The sequence below is a fragment of the Culicoides brevitarsis genome, chromosome 2 (genome assembly GCF_036172545.1).
Source record: "Culicoides brevitarsis isolate CSIRO-B50_1 chromosome 2, AGI_CSIRO_Cbre_v1, whole genome shotgun sequence".
In the NCBI taxonomy this organism is placed as follows: Eukaryota; Metazoa; Arthropoda; class Insecta; order Diptera; family Ceratopogonidae; genus Culicoides; species Culicoides brevitarsis.
In genome coordinates, this window is record NC_087086.1 from 20,296,450 (window position 1) to 20,313,059 (window position 16,610).

At 38.0% G+C, this 16,610-nt stretch overlaps 7 protein-coding genes across 7 annotated transcripts; 3 read left to right on the plus strand and 4 right to left on the minus strand.

The window, feature by feature from the left end:
- Positions 1-325: 325 nt before the first annotated feature.
- Positions 326-1,060, minus strand: LOC134830488 (large ribosomal subunit protein eL43). The gene is made up of 3 exons (XM_063843991.1): positions 971-1,060; positions 600-728; positions 326-539 (listed from the first exon to the last, which is right to left on the minus strand). Exons 1-3 carry the CDS (start codon positions 971-973, stop codon positions 402-404), a joined length of 270 nt encoding a protein of 89 aa, XP_063700061.1. The 5' UTR covers positions 974-1,060; the 3' UTR covers positions 326-401.
- Positions 1,061-1,140: 80 nt separating this feature from the next.
- On the plus strand, positions 1,141-1,546 carry LOC134828709 (ER membrane protein complex subunit 5). The gene is made up of 2 exons (XM_063841694.1): positions 1,141-1,222; positions 1,287-1,546. Exons 1-2 carry the CDS (start codon positions 1,141-1,143, stop codon positions 1,544-1,546), a joined length of 342 nt encoding a protein of 113 aa, XP_063697764.1.
- A 1,171-nt stretch (positions 1,547-2,717) lies between these two features.
- On the minus strand, positions 2,718-7,280 carry LOC134830489 (protein outspread-like). The gene is made up of 5 exons (XM_063843992.1): positions 7,140-7,280; positions 6,057-6,338; positions 3,135-5,999; positions 2,934-3,073; positions 2,718-2,874 (listed from the first exon to the last, which is right to left on the minus strand). Exons 2-5 carry the CDS (start codon positions 6,324-6,326, stop codon positions 2,718-2,720), a joined length of 3,432 nt encoding a protein of 1,143 aa, XP_063700062.1. The 5' UTR covers positions 6,327-6,338; positions 7,140-7,280.
- Positions 7,281-8,435: 1,155 nt separating this feature from the next.
- On the plus strand, positions 8,436-10,175 carry LOC134832292 (Golgi phosphoprotein 3 homolog sauron). Its single transcript, XM_063846277.1, has 6 exons — positions 8,436-8,661; positions 8,826-8,974; positions 9,186-9,432; positions 9,489-9,664; positions 9,725-9,829; positions 9,887-10,175. The coding sequence occupies exons 1-6, from the start codon at positions 8,592-8,594 to the stop codon at positions 10,031-10,033; spliced, it is 894 nt and encodes a 297-aa protein (XP_063702347.1). The 5' UTR covers positions 8,436-8,591; the 3' UTR covers positions 10,034-10,175.
- A 48-nt stretch (positions 10,176-10,223) lies between these two features.
- Positions 10,224-12,695, minus strand: LOC134832291 (ATP-dependent RNA helicase p62-like). The gene is made up of 4 exons (XM_063846276.1): positions 12,537-12,695; positions 11,622-12,464; positions 10,816-11,213; positions 10,224-10,744 (listed from the first exon to the last, which is right to left on the minus strand). Exons 1-4 carry the CDS (start codon positions 12,644-12,646, stop codon positions 10,329-10,331), a joined length of 1,767 nt encoding a protein of 588 aa, XP_063702346.1. The 5' UTR covers positions 12,647-12,695; the 3' UTR covers positions 10,224-10,328.
- A 322-nt stretch (positions 12,696-13,017) lies between these two features.
- On the plus strand, positions 13,018-15,596 carry LOC134831153 (gamma-tubulin complex component 2 homolog). Its single transcript, XM_063844813.1, has 2 exons — positions 13,018-13,097; positions 13,156-15,596. Exons 1-2 carry the CDS (start codon positions 13,079-13,081, stop codon positions 15,531-15,533), a joined length of 2,397 nt encoding a protein of 798 aa, XP_063700883.1. The 5' UTR covers positions 13,018-13,078; the 3' UTR covers positions 15,534-15,596.
- Positions 15,546-16,259, minus strand: LOC134831154 (NADH dehydrogenase [ubiquinone] iron-sulfur protein 5-like). The gene is made up of 3 exons (XM_063844814.1): positions 16,138-16,259; positions 15,721-16,007; positions 15,546-15,658 (listed from the first exon to the last, which is right to left on the minus strand). Exons 2-3 carry the CDS (start codon positions 16,005-16,007, stop codon positions 15,643-15,645), a joined length of 303 nt encoding a protein of 100 aa, XP_063700884.1. The 5' UTR covers positions 16,138-16,259; the 3' UTR covers positions 15,546-15,642.
- Between the last annotated feature and the right edge of the window lie 351 nt (positions 16,260-16,610).

Sequence of the window (16,610 nt, forward strand, 5' to 3'; positions counted from 1 at the left end):
TTTTTTATGAAATTTAGAAAATCAAAAAATTGAATAGCATTATTTTGGCCTCAATACCTTTTGTTTCTAAAATTATTTACTTGAAAAGTGTATAAATTTGCCGTAATTTTCATTTTATCATTACAAAAATTGAAAATTATTAAAATTGAGAGAAGAAAAGTATTTCAAAACCAATTTACGGATACTGTCGTTCAGTTTTCAATGAAACGTGGGTCAAGTAGCCAAATTTTGGAAGAAAATTTTTGATATTTCATTTAACGGATTCTATTTGGTTAGATTATATGAGACCCGTCATCAATTATGGAAAAATATGACATTCAAAAGCTTTTTGTGTTGTCTTATTTGAAATAAGTTGTTGTTTATTCAATATGTTCTGTGAAGGGGCGCAAATTTATCAAAATTTATGCTTCGCGTAAGCGACGTACGGCAGATCGGACAGTGGCTGCGGCAGTTGTAGAGTAAACCCAGGCTCCGCCAGCGACAACACGCTTGCATCGTTTGCATGACCAGATGCCGACACATGCACGCTTCATGGCATCCTACGGAAAATATCGAGAAAATTAGTAAAAATTACAGCGATAAGTACTCTTCACACTCACCTTTCCACAGAATGTGCATGTGTATTTTGAATGTTGGGTGATTTCCATCTTTTTCACCATTTTACGCAGGGAAGCACCATAACGGGTACCGTACTTTCCGACGATTCCAACCTTCTTGGTACGTTTTGCCTGGAAAAAATCAAAAATAACACATTAATATTGCATGCTCAAGTGTTTGGCCAGCAGTATGGTTTCAGGTTAGGAAACTGATGTCACACGCGTACAAATTTTTTTCGCGTTTTCTCGCATTTGGCGGAAATTAAACGGAATTGTAACACGTTACATCAGTCAGGGATCACCTTAACTCGTTTTTGGACACATTTCCAAGTGAAAAACGTCCCGAAAACCACGAAAATTAATTAATTTCTTACCATCTCGAGATTTTGCGATATTGACAGTCAAAATGTTGACACGAAAAGAAAGAATCGAAATGCGGAGTGGGTCGATGTCAAGTTTCGCTGATTGCTCGATGGGTAAACTGTCAAAAAATAATTGGATTAAAGGGTCTCGGAATATTTTTGGACGAATTTCACGATAAATCATGGGACTTCAGAGCCTTTACAAACTTGGCCTTTTCCTTGGATTCGCCTCGTTGCTTCACGTAACGTACTCGGCAGCACAACGTAAGAATTTATGAATTTTTCCAACGAATTTCAATAATTTACAAAATATTTTCTCGAATTTTAGACAGAACATACATCCGAATAACCGAGCAGGAGTTCAATTATCTGCCGATCGACATCATTCTGCAGGCGATTTTCAGTTTAGTGCTAGTTATTGTCAGTTTAATGAATACCATTGGAGACTTTAAGGAAATCCGGGCAGTGCAGACAAAGTCGTGGGAAACAGTGGCGAACCTGCCGTCATTTTACACATTCAATCATCGTGGAAAGACCCTCTTTTCGCCACAAAGCACGTCACAGTTACCAGTTGATTACGACGATTAATGAATAAAAAGACTTGATTCCAATAATTTTTCTTTAAGTATATATTTAATAACAACTCATGAATACAAGAATGTTTGAAAAAAGGACACTTTCTAATTAAAATTCCTAAAATCAGTTCAATTCCTAATTCCTTCCTCTCGAATTTACTTAGTCACATAGACTCAAAAGGAGAAAATGCTTGAAAAATGCGAGCAATAGCTCTTTACGTGTCTGTGTTTGTAAAATTGCAACTGTTGCTAATTCTGACTAATGTGAGTTCTTTAGGCCTCGTAAATAGTACAATTATATTTAATAAAATCTTCTATAAAATCCTTTTTCTAAGTTAGAGAGTAGTACAGTGATATGGATAGTTTCTATATAATGTCTTCAACTTTCTCAAAAAAAAAAATTAATTAACTAAAATATGGTTAAATATTTAATTCAACGCTTTCGTAACGTTCTAAGTAATTGTTTTCCGGCAAAGTATCATTGGCATCTTGCTCTGCTTTCATCTGTTGAAGGTTTTCCTCGCTTTTCGTGACGTACGACGGATTCATCGCCTTCGACTAAGAAAAAAAATTAATTTTTGTTTTTTTTTTTAATTTTTTGTGTAAAATACCTTTTGAAATATTTGCATGGACCTCGATTTGACTGGCGAATCTTTCAAAGGATGACAACTTTCATCGGAAAATGATGTCCTTAATCTTTGACCTTTTGAAATATTTGCATGGACCTCGATTTGACTGGCGAATCTTTCAAAGGATTATTTTCATACAAAATGACAAAATTTTAGCAATTTTTGATCAATCAACATTTTTGTTGTTTTTTATCGGAAAATGATGTCCTTTAATTAAAAATTGAAAAATTAAAATTTCTTTGATTCCTAATTTTATGTTTTTTTAGAGAAGAAAATTCAATTTAAAAAATTAAAATATGATTTTCAATTCTTAAATTTGAAAATTTTTTAAATTTTTTTGAAAATGTCTTGAAAAATTATGAAAATACAACAAAAAACGATCAATTTTGATGAAATTTTTAACTTTTTTTTATTTTGCCCCATTGGATTTTTGACTTTTATAATGGGGCACCGGACTTTTTGATTTTCGTTTGAAGCGGCCTAAATCGTTATTTTTTTTTTAAATTTTAAAGTTTTTGATTTTTTTCAACTTTTTCTCAAATCATAAATTTTTTCTTACTTTATTTCCAGTTTTCTAATGATACTCTTCAATTCCAGCGTGTTATCTTGCGCTTCATGTAACTTTTCTTCCAGAGAGGCGACTTGCAGGCACTTGTTGGTATATTTTTCAGAGAGAGACCATATTTCTTGTCGAATTTCCTCCAATTCCGTTCTAAAAAATAATTTTAATGATTAAAAAATATCCTCGTGACCTTATTTTTGGGTACTTACTTTTTTTGTTCCTTTGTTTGTGAGTCTGAATCTGTGAATTGCTGACTTTGTCTAATAAATTCATTCTTAAATCGCAGAATTTCACGTTGCACTTCGTTCTTGTGTGCTTTTTGCATTGCATCGAGAGCTGCCAGTGTTGCCTACAGGAGAAATTTAGGTTTAGAATTTCGTGAAAAAGCGAAAGATAGTTAAAAAAGTTACCTTTGTTTCCTCCGCTAAAGCTTGCTCCTTCTCCACCATCAATTGTTGTATCTGTTTCCGATGATTTTCCTCCATTTCGGTCACTATGGCATTATGCGACGCTCTCATGGCATCCATTCCGCGCTGACAAAGTGTCCTCAATTGTTCAATTTCCTCGCAATACCTCTTTTGCAACGTTTTTTCCGCGTCGCGTGAAAAACTCATTTCATCCGCCTCACTTTTCGCGTGTTTCAGTGCCACTGTTTCGCTTTCGCAATTTTTGTTGGTCGGATCGAAAGATGTCTCCAAATACTGATACTGATCCTTGAGTTCCTCCAAAAAGGTGAAAAACTCGTTGCGATCATGCACGAAAGGCACGTCAGACGAAAGGTCACTTGTCATGAACAAAATCTGCCCGTCAATGACAGACTTGAGAACGATGACATTCGAAAGGTCCGACAACAAAAACTTCTTTTCCGCATTCCGTTCTTGCTCCAGTTGGAAACACCATTGTCCCTCCTTGATTTTTAGCAGTACTTTGTCGAAGCAGTTGTTCAGTTCGGACACCCAAACGGCGAGCTCGCGTTTCAGACTGTGGTAAATTTTGTCGACAAAGCTCTCGAAGTAGTACATGTCCGTGCTGAACATCGTCAGGGGCAACGGGGACTTTAACAACGTGTCACATGAACGCGAAAGCAGAGCCATCATGTGATCAATCTCATACTTGACCAAATCCTCGTTCGTTTTCTTCATTGCACAATTCGTGATTTCGTTGATGATGTTTTGCAGGACATCTTCGCGCGAATTTTTGTTCTCGACGGCGAGCGAATACAACAAACACTCGATTTTTTGCTTTTTGTACTTTTCCACGAGCGCGATCAAACCCTTTTGCAACGACAAAAGCTTCTCCAGGACACTCGAGTGGTTCTTCTTCTGCGACACCAAGTACAGAATGTCGAACATGGCCAACTTTACGGGAGCATATGTCAAGGTATCGCTACTTTTCTGCTGATTACTTGCCACTTCGTTGTTGACTTTGCGACTCAAGTCGGCGATTTTCGCCTCCATCTCGCCGAGGATCGACAAATCCTTAAGAAAGTTGAATCTCTTTGGCTGCATACTCGATTTCAGGCTCTCGAAACACACGCTCTCGTATGCCAGACGCTGTATCAGGAGCTCTTTCTTCCGTTGGCACGTCAATTCGTTCTTTTCCAGCAGCAGCTGGCGTTCGTTCAACAAGCTGCAAAGGCGGTACGTCAACTTGTTCTCGATCAGCTGCACATCGTCACGAAAGACAATTTCACCGTGATCGCTGTCGGGCTGTTGTTCCTTCATTGCACACTCCCGTCCCTTGAGGGAAACACTTCGACGACGTTCCGCACGCGATAATTTCATTTTCCAGTTGCGCGCATTCTTCTCCGCCGACGTATATTTGTTGGTGAGGTCTTCGATGCGCTCCGCCATCATGGCAATGCGTGTCTGTTCCTCCACCCGAAACTTGTCCATTTCGAGTTTCAAGGCTTTGTAGTCGATTTCCAGCGTGTCGTAGATGTAATACGCGTCTTTGAGTTCTTTCTTCAGGATTCGCAACTCCTCGATGATTTTCTGGAAGCGATATTTTAGTTCGGTGTACTCTTTCGCGAGCACATGTTGCTCAATACTGTACGGGTTGATTTCTGGTAAGTCGGCGAGATCGCTCACGGAACCCATGCGTCTCAACTGTTGTTCTGTATGGCTTTCTATGGTTTTTGTGTACTTTTGAGGACTTTCCACGGCACTCGATTGCTTCGCGGACGTCCTATGAGTCTTTGTTTGCTTTAATACTTGCATCATGGGTGGCTCTTTCAAGACGGGCGCCACCTCTTTATTGCTTTCCGTCTTTGGCGGCAGCGCGGGAAGACTTTCCTCAGTCTTTACGGGCTTCATGTCGATGTCATCTTTGCCGATGGCGACTTTTATGATCGTAATCCAGTTGGAACGCGCATTATTCGTTAATGCAGCCAGCGTGATCTTGCGATTGTCCCACGTAGTCATGACAAAACTGAATTTGTTCTCGATGCTGTTGTCAATTTTGATGTCGGTGACATTATTTAGATCCAAAACGCCATCCAAAATTCCACGTTCTTCGGCAATGGCATCGCGATAGTAGAACAAGGCGGCTCCATTCTGCGAAAACCAATGTTTGGTCCAAACGGCGCACGTATCTTTCTTGTACAACCATCCCTTTTTCAGTTTAATCATTTCGTCGTGGATATACTCGGAGCTTCGTGTCATGCAAGTGGAAATTTTATCGACGCCACAATCGCCATCGGGATCTCCGCGTTCTTGTGGCGTTTGCGGTCCCATTAATTCCGAAGAATTTCCATCATCGTTGATCGTCGAATGGCGCGGCGTGATATTCGCATAAATGGGAAGCGTGAGTGATCGATTCGCAGCTTTTGTACGACGCGAAAACGTCGAGCTGCTACTATTGTTATTGATCAAATTCAAGTCTTTCTCGTTATTAACATTATTATTGGCACATTCTAAACTCTTTGAACCGGTATCGCATGACTCAGTTTCTGATTGCGGCGTAAAACTGCCAAAATCGACGACATCGCCGCTGCTGCCGCCATACGAATTGGGACCCGATGACGCTTGAAAGTACATGGGCGTACGTTTTTCGCGGAAATACGCGTCTTTTCGAATGCGATCCTTGGATGTTTTCATAAAATTCCGCAATTCGTTGAACCACCACTTGGTCTCATCGGGAAATGTTCCCTTAACGAAGGTACGGCGATCCGTCTCGCTGATGCACAGTGAAAACGGATGTCCTGTCGTACTTTCCGCCGACGAAATATCCACGACTTTTGTCACGTCGACGATTCCTTGTGGCACGGTGTCAATCTAAAAGTCGGAAAAATTAAATAAATTGAAAGAGTTTTGAAAAAATCAAATATTTACATGATCATCCAGCGAATACGAGAGCTCTCCATCGTCAAACAGCACGAACCATCGTCGTTGCCATCGTTTGCTGCGATACAGGGGATTCGTGAAGTCCCAGTCTGGCGCGACAAACAAGTAGCCACACTTGAGAATTTTGCGTGACATCTGGTTGAACTCGCTCAACGCTTCAGCATTGTGCTCTTCCCGTTGACGAAAGCAATTGCTACATTTTCTTTTATCAAATATATTTGGCACAAACTTACGGCACTCTAATTTTCTGGTTATCATGACTGACTGTCTCTGCAAATGAAAGAGAAATAATTAAATTTAGGTAAAATCCTGAATGCCAAAAATTGTTTTGTGTTTAATGAGGTGTCGTGTGCGTAGTTTCTCTTTAACGACAATTGAACGACATCGACGACGAAACTACGACAACAAACGACACCTGATTAGTTATGCACCAACGCATAAAAAATATGATATTATTTTTGTGAGCACTGATCAGAATTTTAATGATTGGCAGTGCGCTAAATAAACACACTCCACACCACTCTCTATATGCAGCAGCGACCATAATTATTTATTATTGGAAGCAGTTCCGTAGCTAAATGAAATTTTTTTACGGGGGAGGGGGGCACACAGAATAATAATTTTTTTAAATCTAAATTCGGAAAATTTTCTTTGAGAATGAAAATTTTTGAGGAGACAAGGTCCCCTAGTACCCTATGTAGCTGCGCGACTGATTGGTAGTGAAACTCATATTACATTACATTAACTACACCACACATAGAAAAGTATTTATATTGAATATTTTCAAATACGTGGTTCGTACTAATTAATTATTGCTGCAATATTGCTGCTTCACTGGCGTTACAATTGCCATTGGCGACACCAAAGTGCCTTTTCTGACACATTTTCCGTCATATTTCCACACAAAGTGCCCGAAAATGCAAAGGAATTTTGTTTTCTCACTTTTTAAAAAATCATATGGAATCTCACTTCTGCTGTGTGTACATATATGTAATTGTATTGGTTTCAGGTCAACACTTTACACAAATATTTTTCTTGCACATAATTGCCCTTTTCGGAGCATTTAATTACCAGTTTTGCATGAAGCTCATCCGGATTTGGTGCTCGGATTGAAGATTTTCGACAAATTTCTCACTTTGATCGCCTTTTTGGATTTGTTTTCTATTTTTAAAAGGGTCTTTGCATTCGTATAATAACAATGTGAGACGTATGTAATAAACTGACTACATATTCTCACTTTCAGCTGGGGACTTGTTGGAGTTATGTGGTGCCTATTGATTTTTTTTTTAATTTTTTAAATTCTAATGAAATTTTTTAAAAAATTAAATATTATTCTATTTTTAAGCCTTTATTTATTTTTTTAACGTAATTATTAAAGGTCGAGGCATTAAAATATTTTAAAAAGACTTTAATTTTATTCAGTATGAGCAAATTTCAGTAATTTTTTTTTTAATTAGAAGAAATGAGGTCTTTTCATAGAAATTTTTAAACTCATAACTTAAAACGACTTAAGTTAAGACGTAAATCCTTAAGTTCAAACAAAAAACCTAAGGGGTTTGTCTTTTATTTCTTGAAATCGTATCAAAAATATACCACTTTTTAGAATATTTTTGCTTTCGAAGTAGTTCTGAAAAGATTTTTGACTTAAAAACTCAAACGGTCAGACTTAAAAGGATATTAGACTTAAGTTTCAAAAAAGGTATCAAAATATTTTGACTTAAGAAGGTAAGTAAGTTTATAACGAAAGTTTAAGTTTTTAGGAAAATTTTTAAAGTTAAATTAATATTTTAACATTTAAGACCGTAAAATCAGAATGTAAAAAAATAAGGTCACTAAAAATTTTAACTTAAGCTTTTATCTAAAAATTAAATTTGGAAAAAAAACTCGTAAATTTAGGAAGGTGTGTCAAAAATATTCGAAAAAAGTCAATGACTTATTTTTTAACTTAAGCTTAAGTCAAATTTTTGAAACTTTTATTCAACCTTAAGCTTACGTCGCATAATTTTTTAAACTTTAAATTAATTTTTTTTACCCTGATCTAAATTTATATTTTTTTTTCACTTTTGTTGCAATAACGGTAATTTTCATATTCAAAGTACTTCCATTTCCCGTCACACTTCCGCTTTGGTGGCTCCAAACAGGATGTGGACCTGGTGCCTGCAGCGCCATCTGGTGGCTTATCAATTTCAGCCGACCCAAAATTAGTTCCAATTCCCAACACCAGTTTTGCACATCAACTTCTCATTAATTGGTCATTCATCAACCAATAAAAGCATTTCAGAGACCAATGAACGGCTGTCTTACGTCGTGAAAACAAGCAAATCCACCAATTACATTCGCTCATTTTGACATTTGGAAACATATAGTCTTTATTTATCTTGCTGTTTTAGTATGAAAATACGAATTTTCATGTTACTATGAGTATTTTGATTTTGTATTCCATTTAAATTCAAAGCAACCACTTGCCTTAACCATCCATTCATTAGTTCAAGATACGAATTTTAGCCACGAAATACAGATACAATGAGCTCCGAAGGCTTAGCAAGACGAAGGAAAGTACGCTCAGATGACTCGTCATCAAATCCGAATGCAGGTATCGTCATCTTTTATCGCACACACCAACTCACTTAATCACGACGTTCGGGCAGAGGATTCGTCTTTGACGGAAAGTCACATGGAACTTTTGCGTCGCGAGACACGAATTCCCCGAAAGAGGTCAGAAAACAATTTTTTTTAATTGCTTTTTTTTTCGCAAAGATGGATCATCTCATGGCAACTCGAGTCGAAATGAGGAACTTTCAAATCACAACAGCGTGGAAGACAGCGAAACAGAGGACTGCGACTCTAAGGAAACGAGACTCACATTGATGGAGGAAGTTTTACTGCTGGGCTTGAAGGATAAAGAGGTAACATCATCACTTTTGAACATGTTTCACCTTGACAAACCTGCTCGTCTTCAACAATCGTACAACGATTCGTCGTTATTGTTTAAACAGTTGTTGATGCTACGTGAGGTTTTTTGTAACAAACCGCGTTAAAAATACATTTTTTGGAATTTTTTACTTTTTTATAAAAAAAAAAAAAAAATATACTAAATTTGTTAATTTTACATTTCAGGGTTACACATCATTTTGGAACGATAGCATTTCGAGCGGATTGCGTGGGTGCATACTTATAGAACTAGGACTACGTGGCCGGATCGAGCTGGAAAAGCCGGGCATCAGACGAAGAAGTCTCGCTTCCAGGAAAATCATCATAAAATCCGACACGTTAACTGGCGACGTATTGCTGGACGAAGCACTAAAACACATTAAAGAAACCGATCCGCCAGAAACGATCAAATCTTGGATCGAATATTTGAGTGGTACGTATTTTTTTCGTGATTTTTTGATGATTTTCATTTAAAAAATTCATTTTTAGGAGAAACATGGAATCCATTAAAGCTGCGATATCAGTTGAAAAATGTCAGAGAACGTCTTGCCAAAAATTTGGTAGAAAAGGGTGTATTGACTACAGAAAAACAAAACTTTTTACTATTTGACATGACCACACATCCACTGAACGACAACGTTGTCAAGTGTCGCTTGGTCAAAAAAGTGAGTTTTTTTTTATCGCAAATCGCAAAAAAAAAAATTAACAAACCCTTTCCGTTCCAGATTCAAGATGCTGTTTTATCAAAATGGACAAATGATCCACAACGAATAGATAAGCGGATGATTTCACTTCTTTATCTTGCACATTCTAGCGATGTATTGGAAAATGTAGGTGAACGACAGGTTTTTATGGCGCTTTTTAATGACTTTTTTTTTTAATTGCAGGCATTCGCACCTCTAAGTGATGACGACTATGAACTTGCAATGCGTCGCGTGCGCGAAATCTTGGACTTGGATTTTGAGCAGGAAGCGGCAAAAACTAACGCAAACGAGATAATTTGGGGAGTTTTCATGGCTTTCACAAAATATTGATATACACATTTCACAAATTCGTAATATTCGAGATAAGAGAATTAAGAAGTAGGTTCACTATAAATATAAAAAAATCAGTTCTATCATTCATGTATTAATCAAAATAAAAGAAAAATCTAATTTAGAAGTAAATAAAATATTCGTAAAAGTATTTTAAATTTCAATTTGCGAAAAAAAGAAAACAATTGGCTTTAAGTAGTTCAGAAATTCAAAATTAATTTAATGGTTTTTTTTTTCAATTCTCAATGCTCGTCGACACGTCGGTCTAATACAAAATTAATTTAATTTTTTTTTATTAGTCGAAAAACTTGTGATTGGTTTTTTTCGCCGCAGCACCACTACCAAATCCTCCGGAATTCGAATTGGAATGGGGGAATCTCCGATCGCCACCGCCACCGAAGTTGTTGCGTTGTCCTCCGAATCCGCCGCCGCCGAATCCTCCCTTCTTCACGGTGCCGTATCTGCGGAAATTGCCACCGCCTCCACGGCCGCCGCCTCCTCGTGAGTTGCGGGCCATATCTTGGAGTTCTTGTGGGATTTTCTGCTTTGCTTCTTGCAAGATGCTCACCAAGTCTCTGGCAAGTCGAGCATCGTTCTCTGTGAAAAAGGTGAAAGATTGTCCGAGGTTCGTCGAACGTCCGGTTCTGCCAATTCTGTGCACGTAATCTTCAATACCTTGACAAAAATCGTAATTAATTACTGTATCAATTCCTGGAAAAGATAAAAAAAATGTTTTTATTTTATCAGTTGTAAAAATACAGAGATGATAAAAAATATCTTACCTTCGACATCGAGGCCGCGAGCGCAAACGTCTGTAGCTATCAAAATAGGGGCATAATCATTTCTGAACTTTTTGAGTGCAGTTTCGCGTTCATTCTGAGATTTGTCTCCGTGCATAACGACACAACGGAATCCAACGCGATTCAAGTGTGACGTGATTTTCTCGCAACGTCTCTTTGTGCCACCAAAAATCAATGTTTTTCTGATGTTGCCGTGCTCGTCCTTCAATTCGTTCAGCAATTCGACGAGGCGTTGGTCCTTTTTGTAATCTTCTATCACTTCCACGTGTTGTTTGATGTTATGGTTCGCTGTCAACTCCATTGAGCCAATGTTGATCATGGAGTAGTTGCCAATGAAATCTTCGGCCAAATTGTGTACTTCCTTGGGCCATGTAGCAGACCTTAACAGAAAAAAAATTCAAGGTTGGTTAAAATTTTTTAGAAATTTTTCGAAATTTTGTTGAAAATCCAATAGGATAAAAAAATTAAAACTTTCATAAAATTTAATTTTCATAATTTTTTAAGAAATTTTTTTTATAAACTTTTGATTTTGAGATTTTTTTTCTATCAAATTAGTTTTTTTACATGGAATTTCGTCTCTAAAAATATATTTTTTTAAAATTCTTATGATTTTTTTTTATTTTTAATTTGAAATGCTCTAAAGTTAATTTTAAAACAGAAAATCTCTACTAAAATAACGCAAAAATATTGATAAATTATTAAAAATTCTATAAATTTTGTCAGTATTTCAAAACCGATTAAAATTTTTGGGACAAAAATTTAAGATAAATTTCATAACAAAAACTTACCACATCAATGTTTGTCGATCCGGACGAACTTGTGACAAAATCTTGCGAATTTGTGGTTCAAAGCCCATGTCCAACATGCGATCAGCTTCGTCCAAAACGAGATACGTAACTTGTTCCAAAGAAATGACGCCAGATTCCAAAAAGTCAATTAACCGTCCAGGTGTCGCGATGACAATTTCGCATCCGCGACGCAATTCGCGTTCTTGTGCATAACGACTTGAGCCCCCGAAGAGACAAGTGTTACGGATGTACGATGTAGCGCCGAATTGCGATGCGACTTGTTGAATTTGCTGTGCCAGTTCACGTGTCGGTGCCAAAACTAGCACCATGGGGCCTTTGCGGGCATTGTAGGTCGATGCCTTTTGATTGTTGATGTGCATAATGGCAGGCAACAAGAACCCAAGTGTCTTGCCGGAACCAGTTTTGGCAATAGATACCAAATTTTGTCCCTTGAGCACGATGGGCCATGCTTGCGCCTGAATTGCTGTCGGATTCTCAAACTGTTGTCGTTGAATCTCCTTCTTGATGTAGTCCGGAAACTGGATTTCGTCAAAGGTCAACACGGGTTTCGGTAATTGGTTACCTTTCGTGTTGATTTGATTGGTCTCCAGGAAGCTTTTGACCTCCTTGAGATTGCGATTCTTCGTGATGTCACTCTCGCAATACAAATCCTTGACGATCTCCGTTAGTTTGGAGGTGTCAGACCAGTCGATCTCTTTCAAGACCTTTGGATTCATTGACTGACCTCCGGCGCCGCCACCAAAGCGATTATTCTTAAACTTGTTATGTTGCTGTACGCCATGGTAGCTGCGCTTCTGCTTGTTCTCACGAAAATGGGGAGCCCTGAACGCGATAAGAACAAAAAGAAAATGCGTAATAAGTAAAAGGAACGCGTTGCTACTTTTGTGTACTCACATGTTTTGCGTGTCTATTTGATTCAACAACGGATTCACTAAAATAGGCCTCAGCGATACTGTACAATAACTCCTACTGAAAAGAGTGGAAAAGAGTTTTGTTATTAACATCACTTGCACTCAGAATTATTTTATTTTTTTAATTTTAAGACGAAAAAATCGGAAAATGTTATGAAATCGTATGTGTATTACCTCGTGTCAAGCAGCAAGTGACAGAGGAATGGGACGCGTGTTTAGACGTCAAATGTCAAATTTGACAGAGGATCGTAGCTGGATTTTGAAAAAAAATTAGTGTGCACAGCAGGCGAGTAACGTGGATTTTTTGAAAAATTAGTGTGTTCGGGGAGGTGGGTAACGTGGATTTTTTGAAAAATTAGTGTGTTCGGGGAGGTGAGTAACGTGGATTTTTTGAAAAATTAGTGTGTATCGGAGGATAGTGACTGGAATTGCCTTATCAATTTCATTCGTCTCAAATTCCCCCTCATATCATCGGGTGGCACTGAGGGTCGAATTCCGTTTAATCAAAACAAAAAAGTCCGCAAAATGAGCAAAGATCCATCAAGTAAGAACTCTTTTCATAATTTTACGTCTTAAACTTAAATCTCCTTTTTCTTTTTTAGATGAAATGAAGGAAATTCAAGCCTTACAAACCCTTCTGAAGGCGTCAAATATCAAAGGAACACCGGAAGACGTCATAAATACTTTCAAGAATCCGCGATATGATAAAAAGAAGTTGCTTCAACTCGTTCAGATACTTTTCAACAATGACGCCAGTTTTATCGGCGAATTCCAGAAGAGTGCAGAACAAAGTGGCAATCATGCCGCCTTGATGGCTATTCTAAAAAAATACGCTTCAGAAAATCAACCCAAGGTTGTCGTCAAAGAAAAAATTAAGAAAAGCATCAGTTTTCAGTCGAATGAAACGGCGCCACCGCAACAACAGCTCTCTGCAAACAATTACAACAAATCTGTGTTCGAGACACCCAAAATCTCGTCGACTAAAATTATGTCCGGTAATTCGCCAGACAATTCCGTACTTGTTGATTTTGAGAATATAAAAGTAAATCGCTCCGCTGCCTTGTGGAATTTCAATGATTTTCAGGAAAATGCCTCGTATAAGCGAGTTGCCACTGTTGGGATCCCATTTTCGTCGCAAGAGACCCTCGTGGTGAAGGAAGTTTTGTATTGCTTGGTGGGCATCAAGAGTTCAATGATTGTGCCGCGAATTAGTGACAATCCCGACAGCAGTATCCAAGTCGAATTCAGTGTTAGTTCCGAAATTTCCGAGACCCTGAGAGATTTGGTGCAAGAAATCACCCCGTTAGCAAGTTACTACTCCAATATCCAGGCGTTTGTGCAGTACGCGATACTGCCAAAGAACGGTCAAGTGCTGCACAGTCTCTCGGATGCCCTGAAAAATACCATTAATGATTATTACATGTCGATCGCACGCTTGGAAACGATGCATTCGAAGCACAAGTTGAGTTTGCACAAAATAATCTACTTTTTGCGACAAATAACGATCATAATGGAAAAATTATCGGACATCACGACACAAATCAAGGCAAAGGAGATTCGAGGCGGAAACGTACTAACACTTTTGCATGAACGACAAGCAGCGCAAAGTGGCGACAAAGCAACGCAAGACATTTTACGCCTCTTAAGCAATGCCTCAGCCGTGCCTTACTTGGAAATGTTGAAACTTTGGATATCCAAGGGAATTATTTACGATCCCGGCAACGAGTTTTTCATCACCGACTGCCAGAACCGCGAAAATTGCCTTTCCACACATTCGATGGTGTACTGGGAAACGCGTTACGTTTTCCATCCGGAAAAGATTCCGATTTACTTCAAGGAATTCGCTGACAAAATTTTACGCACGGGCAAATACCTCAATGTCATACGGGAATGCGGAAAGCCCTTGAATATCGAGAATGACGTCGACTTCAAACTCATTCATTCGGAAAAGAAGTACGCACATGTGGTTAATGAAGCCTACAATTACGCATCGTCGTCGTTGTTGGAGTTGATTATGGACGAGTACGACTTGTTGGGACGCTTTTCTTCCGTAAAACGTTACTTTTTGCTGCAACAAGGCGACTTTATTGCGCAATTTATGGATGCATGTGAGCAGGAATTGGTCAAAAATGTGGAAAAAGTCATTCCGATGAAGCTGAAAAGTCTGCTGGAACTCACTTTGCGTCTCAGTTCCGCCAAATTCGACAAATATCAGGATGATTTGACAACTACACTCTTGCCATACGGACTTCTCACGCAAATGACGAAGCTCATGAGTGACGTTGCCGAAAATCTCGAAGATCCGAACGAGTTAACGGGCATCGATTGTTTCTCCTTCGGCTACGAAGTGCAATGGCCCATGTCGATTGTCTTCAATCAAGGCGTAATTGCGAAATATCAGATGATTTTCCGCGAATTATTCTACTTTAAGCATGTCGAGCGGTTGCTGCATCGCTTATGGGCTATCAGCAACACTTTTTACAACATGAATCGACGTCCAGCCATCGACTTGTATCGACCGGCATTCACGTTACGACAACGCATGATGAATGCCATCCAGAATATCGAATATTACCTCATGATTGAAGTGATTGAGCCGAATTGGCATCTCTTTTTCCAGAAACTCGGCAAAGTAAAGAACATCGATGACGTTCTGGTGGCGCATCAAGAATTCCTCGATCACTGTTTGCAGAATTGCATGCTCACGTATCCGACGTTGCTGAAAAGTGTCATGTCCGTGTGCAACATTTGCATTGAATTTTGCGAATTTATTCAAGTAGAGTCCGAACGAAAAGTCGATTCTGGCTTTCAAGAGAAAGTACAGAAGTTTTCGGAAGACTTTACCGTCAAAATTCTCGCACTTTTACGACAAATTCACGATTTGTCCTCGCAAAATATCTCAGACACGAAATTCCTGAATCTCGTTCATCGCATCAACTCCAACTCATTTTACTCGGAAAGCAAAGTGATTGTTAATTGAACAAAAAAAGTATTCCCTTGAAATAATAATTTGATTTATTTACGGTTTTCGAATAAAAGTATCGCCACTAATTTTGAATATTTTCATGTTTTTATTACCGGTGAACCTCTTAATAGGCATCCATTCTGAAAAAACAAAAAAAAAATTATAAACGAACAAAAAAATAAAAAAAAAATGTTAAATTTACCTTGGTGGCTTGGCATATCTCTCTTCCTTTGATCGCTCACCCATCCAGTATTGTCGTTCTCGTTCCATTTTCATCTCAGCAACTCGCAAAAGTTGCTTTTTCATAGTGAAACACTCCTGAAAATCTGCTATTAAATCTGCACACTTCTTCTTGCCTCTTTCCAGACCGTAGGCTTCCAAGCACTCCGTCATGGCCAATTCGCGTTCGCCGCATTTGTCGTAGTACTGACAATTGATGATGCCACTGGTCAAGTCAGTGAATGGAGTTTTGATCAAAGGAGTCACCATCTGAAAAAATTAAAAATATTTTAAGAGATTTCCATCAAAAACAATACGAGTTTACGTAATACGAGAAATGTTATTTACACCGGAAAATTCGCAAATTTAGCAGTTGTGGCAATGTGTTTGATGTACTTACGATGAATTATTTGGGTTTTTAGAGTGGTGATACAACAAAAATGATAGCTGCTTCACGTTCAAAGCCTCAAAAATCCTTTTTTCTTGCAGGATTGATGTGAACAATGTTAATAACAATCCCAGTATGCACGAGATTTTTTTTTAGCGATATGTCAAGTGAGCATTCACGATGTTCTTACATCTTAATGTATAAGAAGCTAGATAATTTTGTAAAAAACTGCATTAAATTTAATTGATTAAATTATAGTAAAAGTGTTCTGAGTAATCCGAGCAAAGAAAATTTTTGTATAAAGTATTTTTTTAAATCTTTTCATGATGGGATAACGGTGTGAGACGAATGAAAATGATAAATATTAGGATGTCTCAAAATAGAGCAAGCAAAGTAAGTAAACTTTAAAGAAATCCCTTTTTAAGGTGTTATTTATGTTTTTTTAAAATTATTTGTCAATTTTTTGTTCAAATAATTTTTTTTTC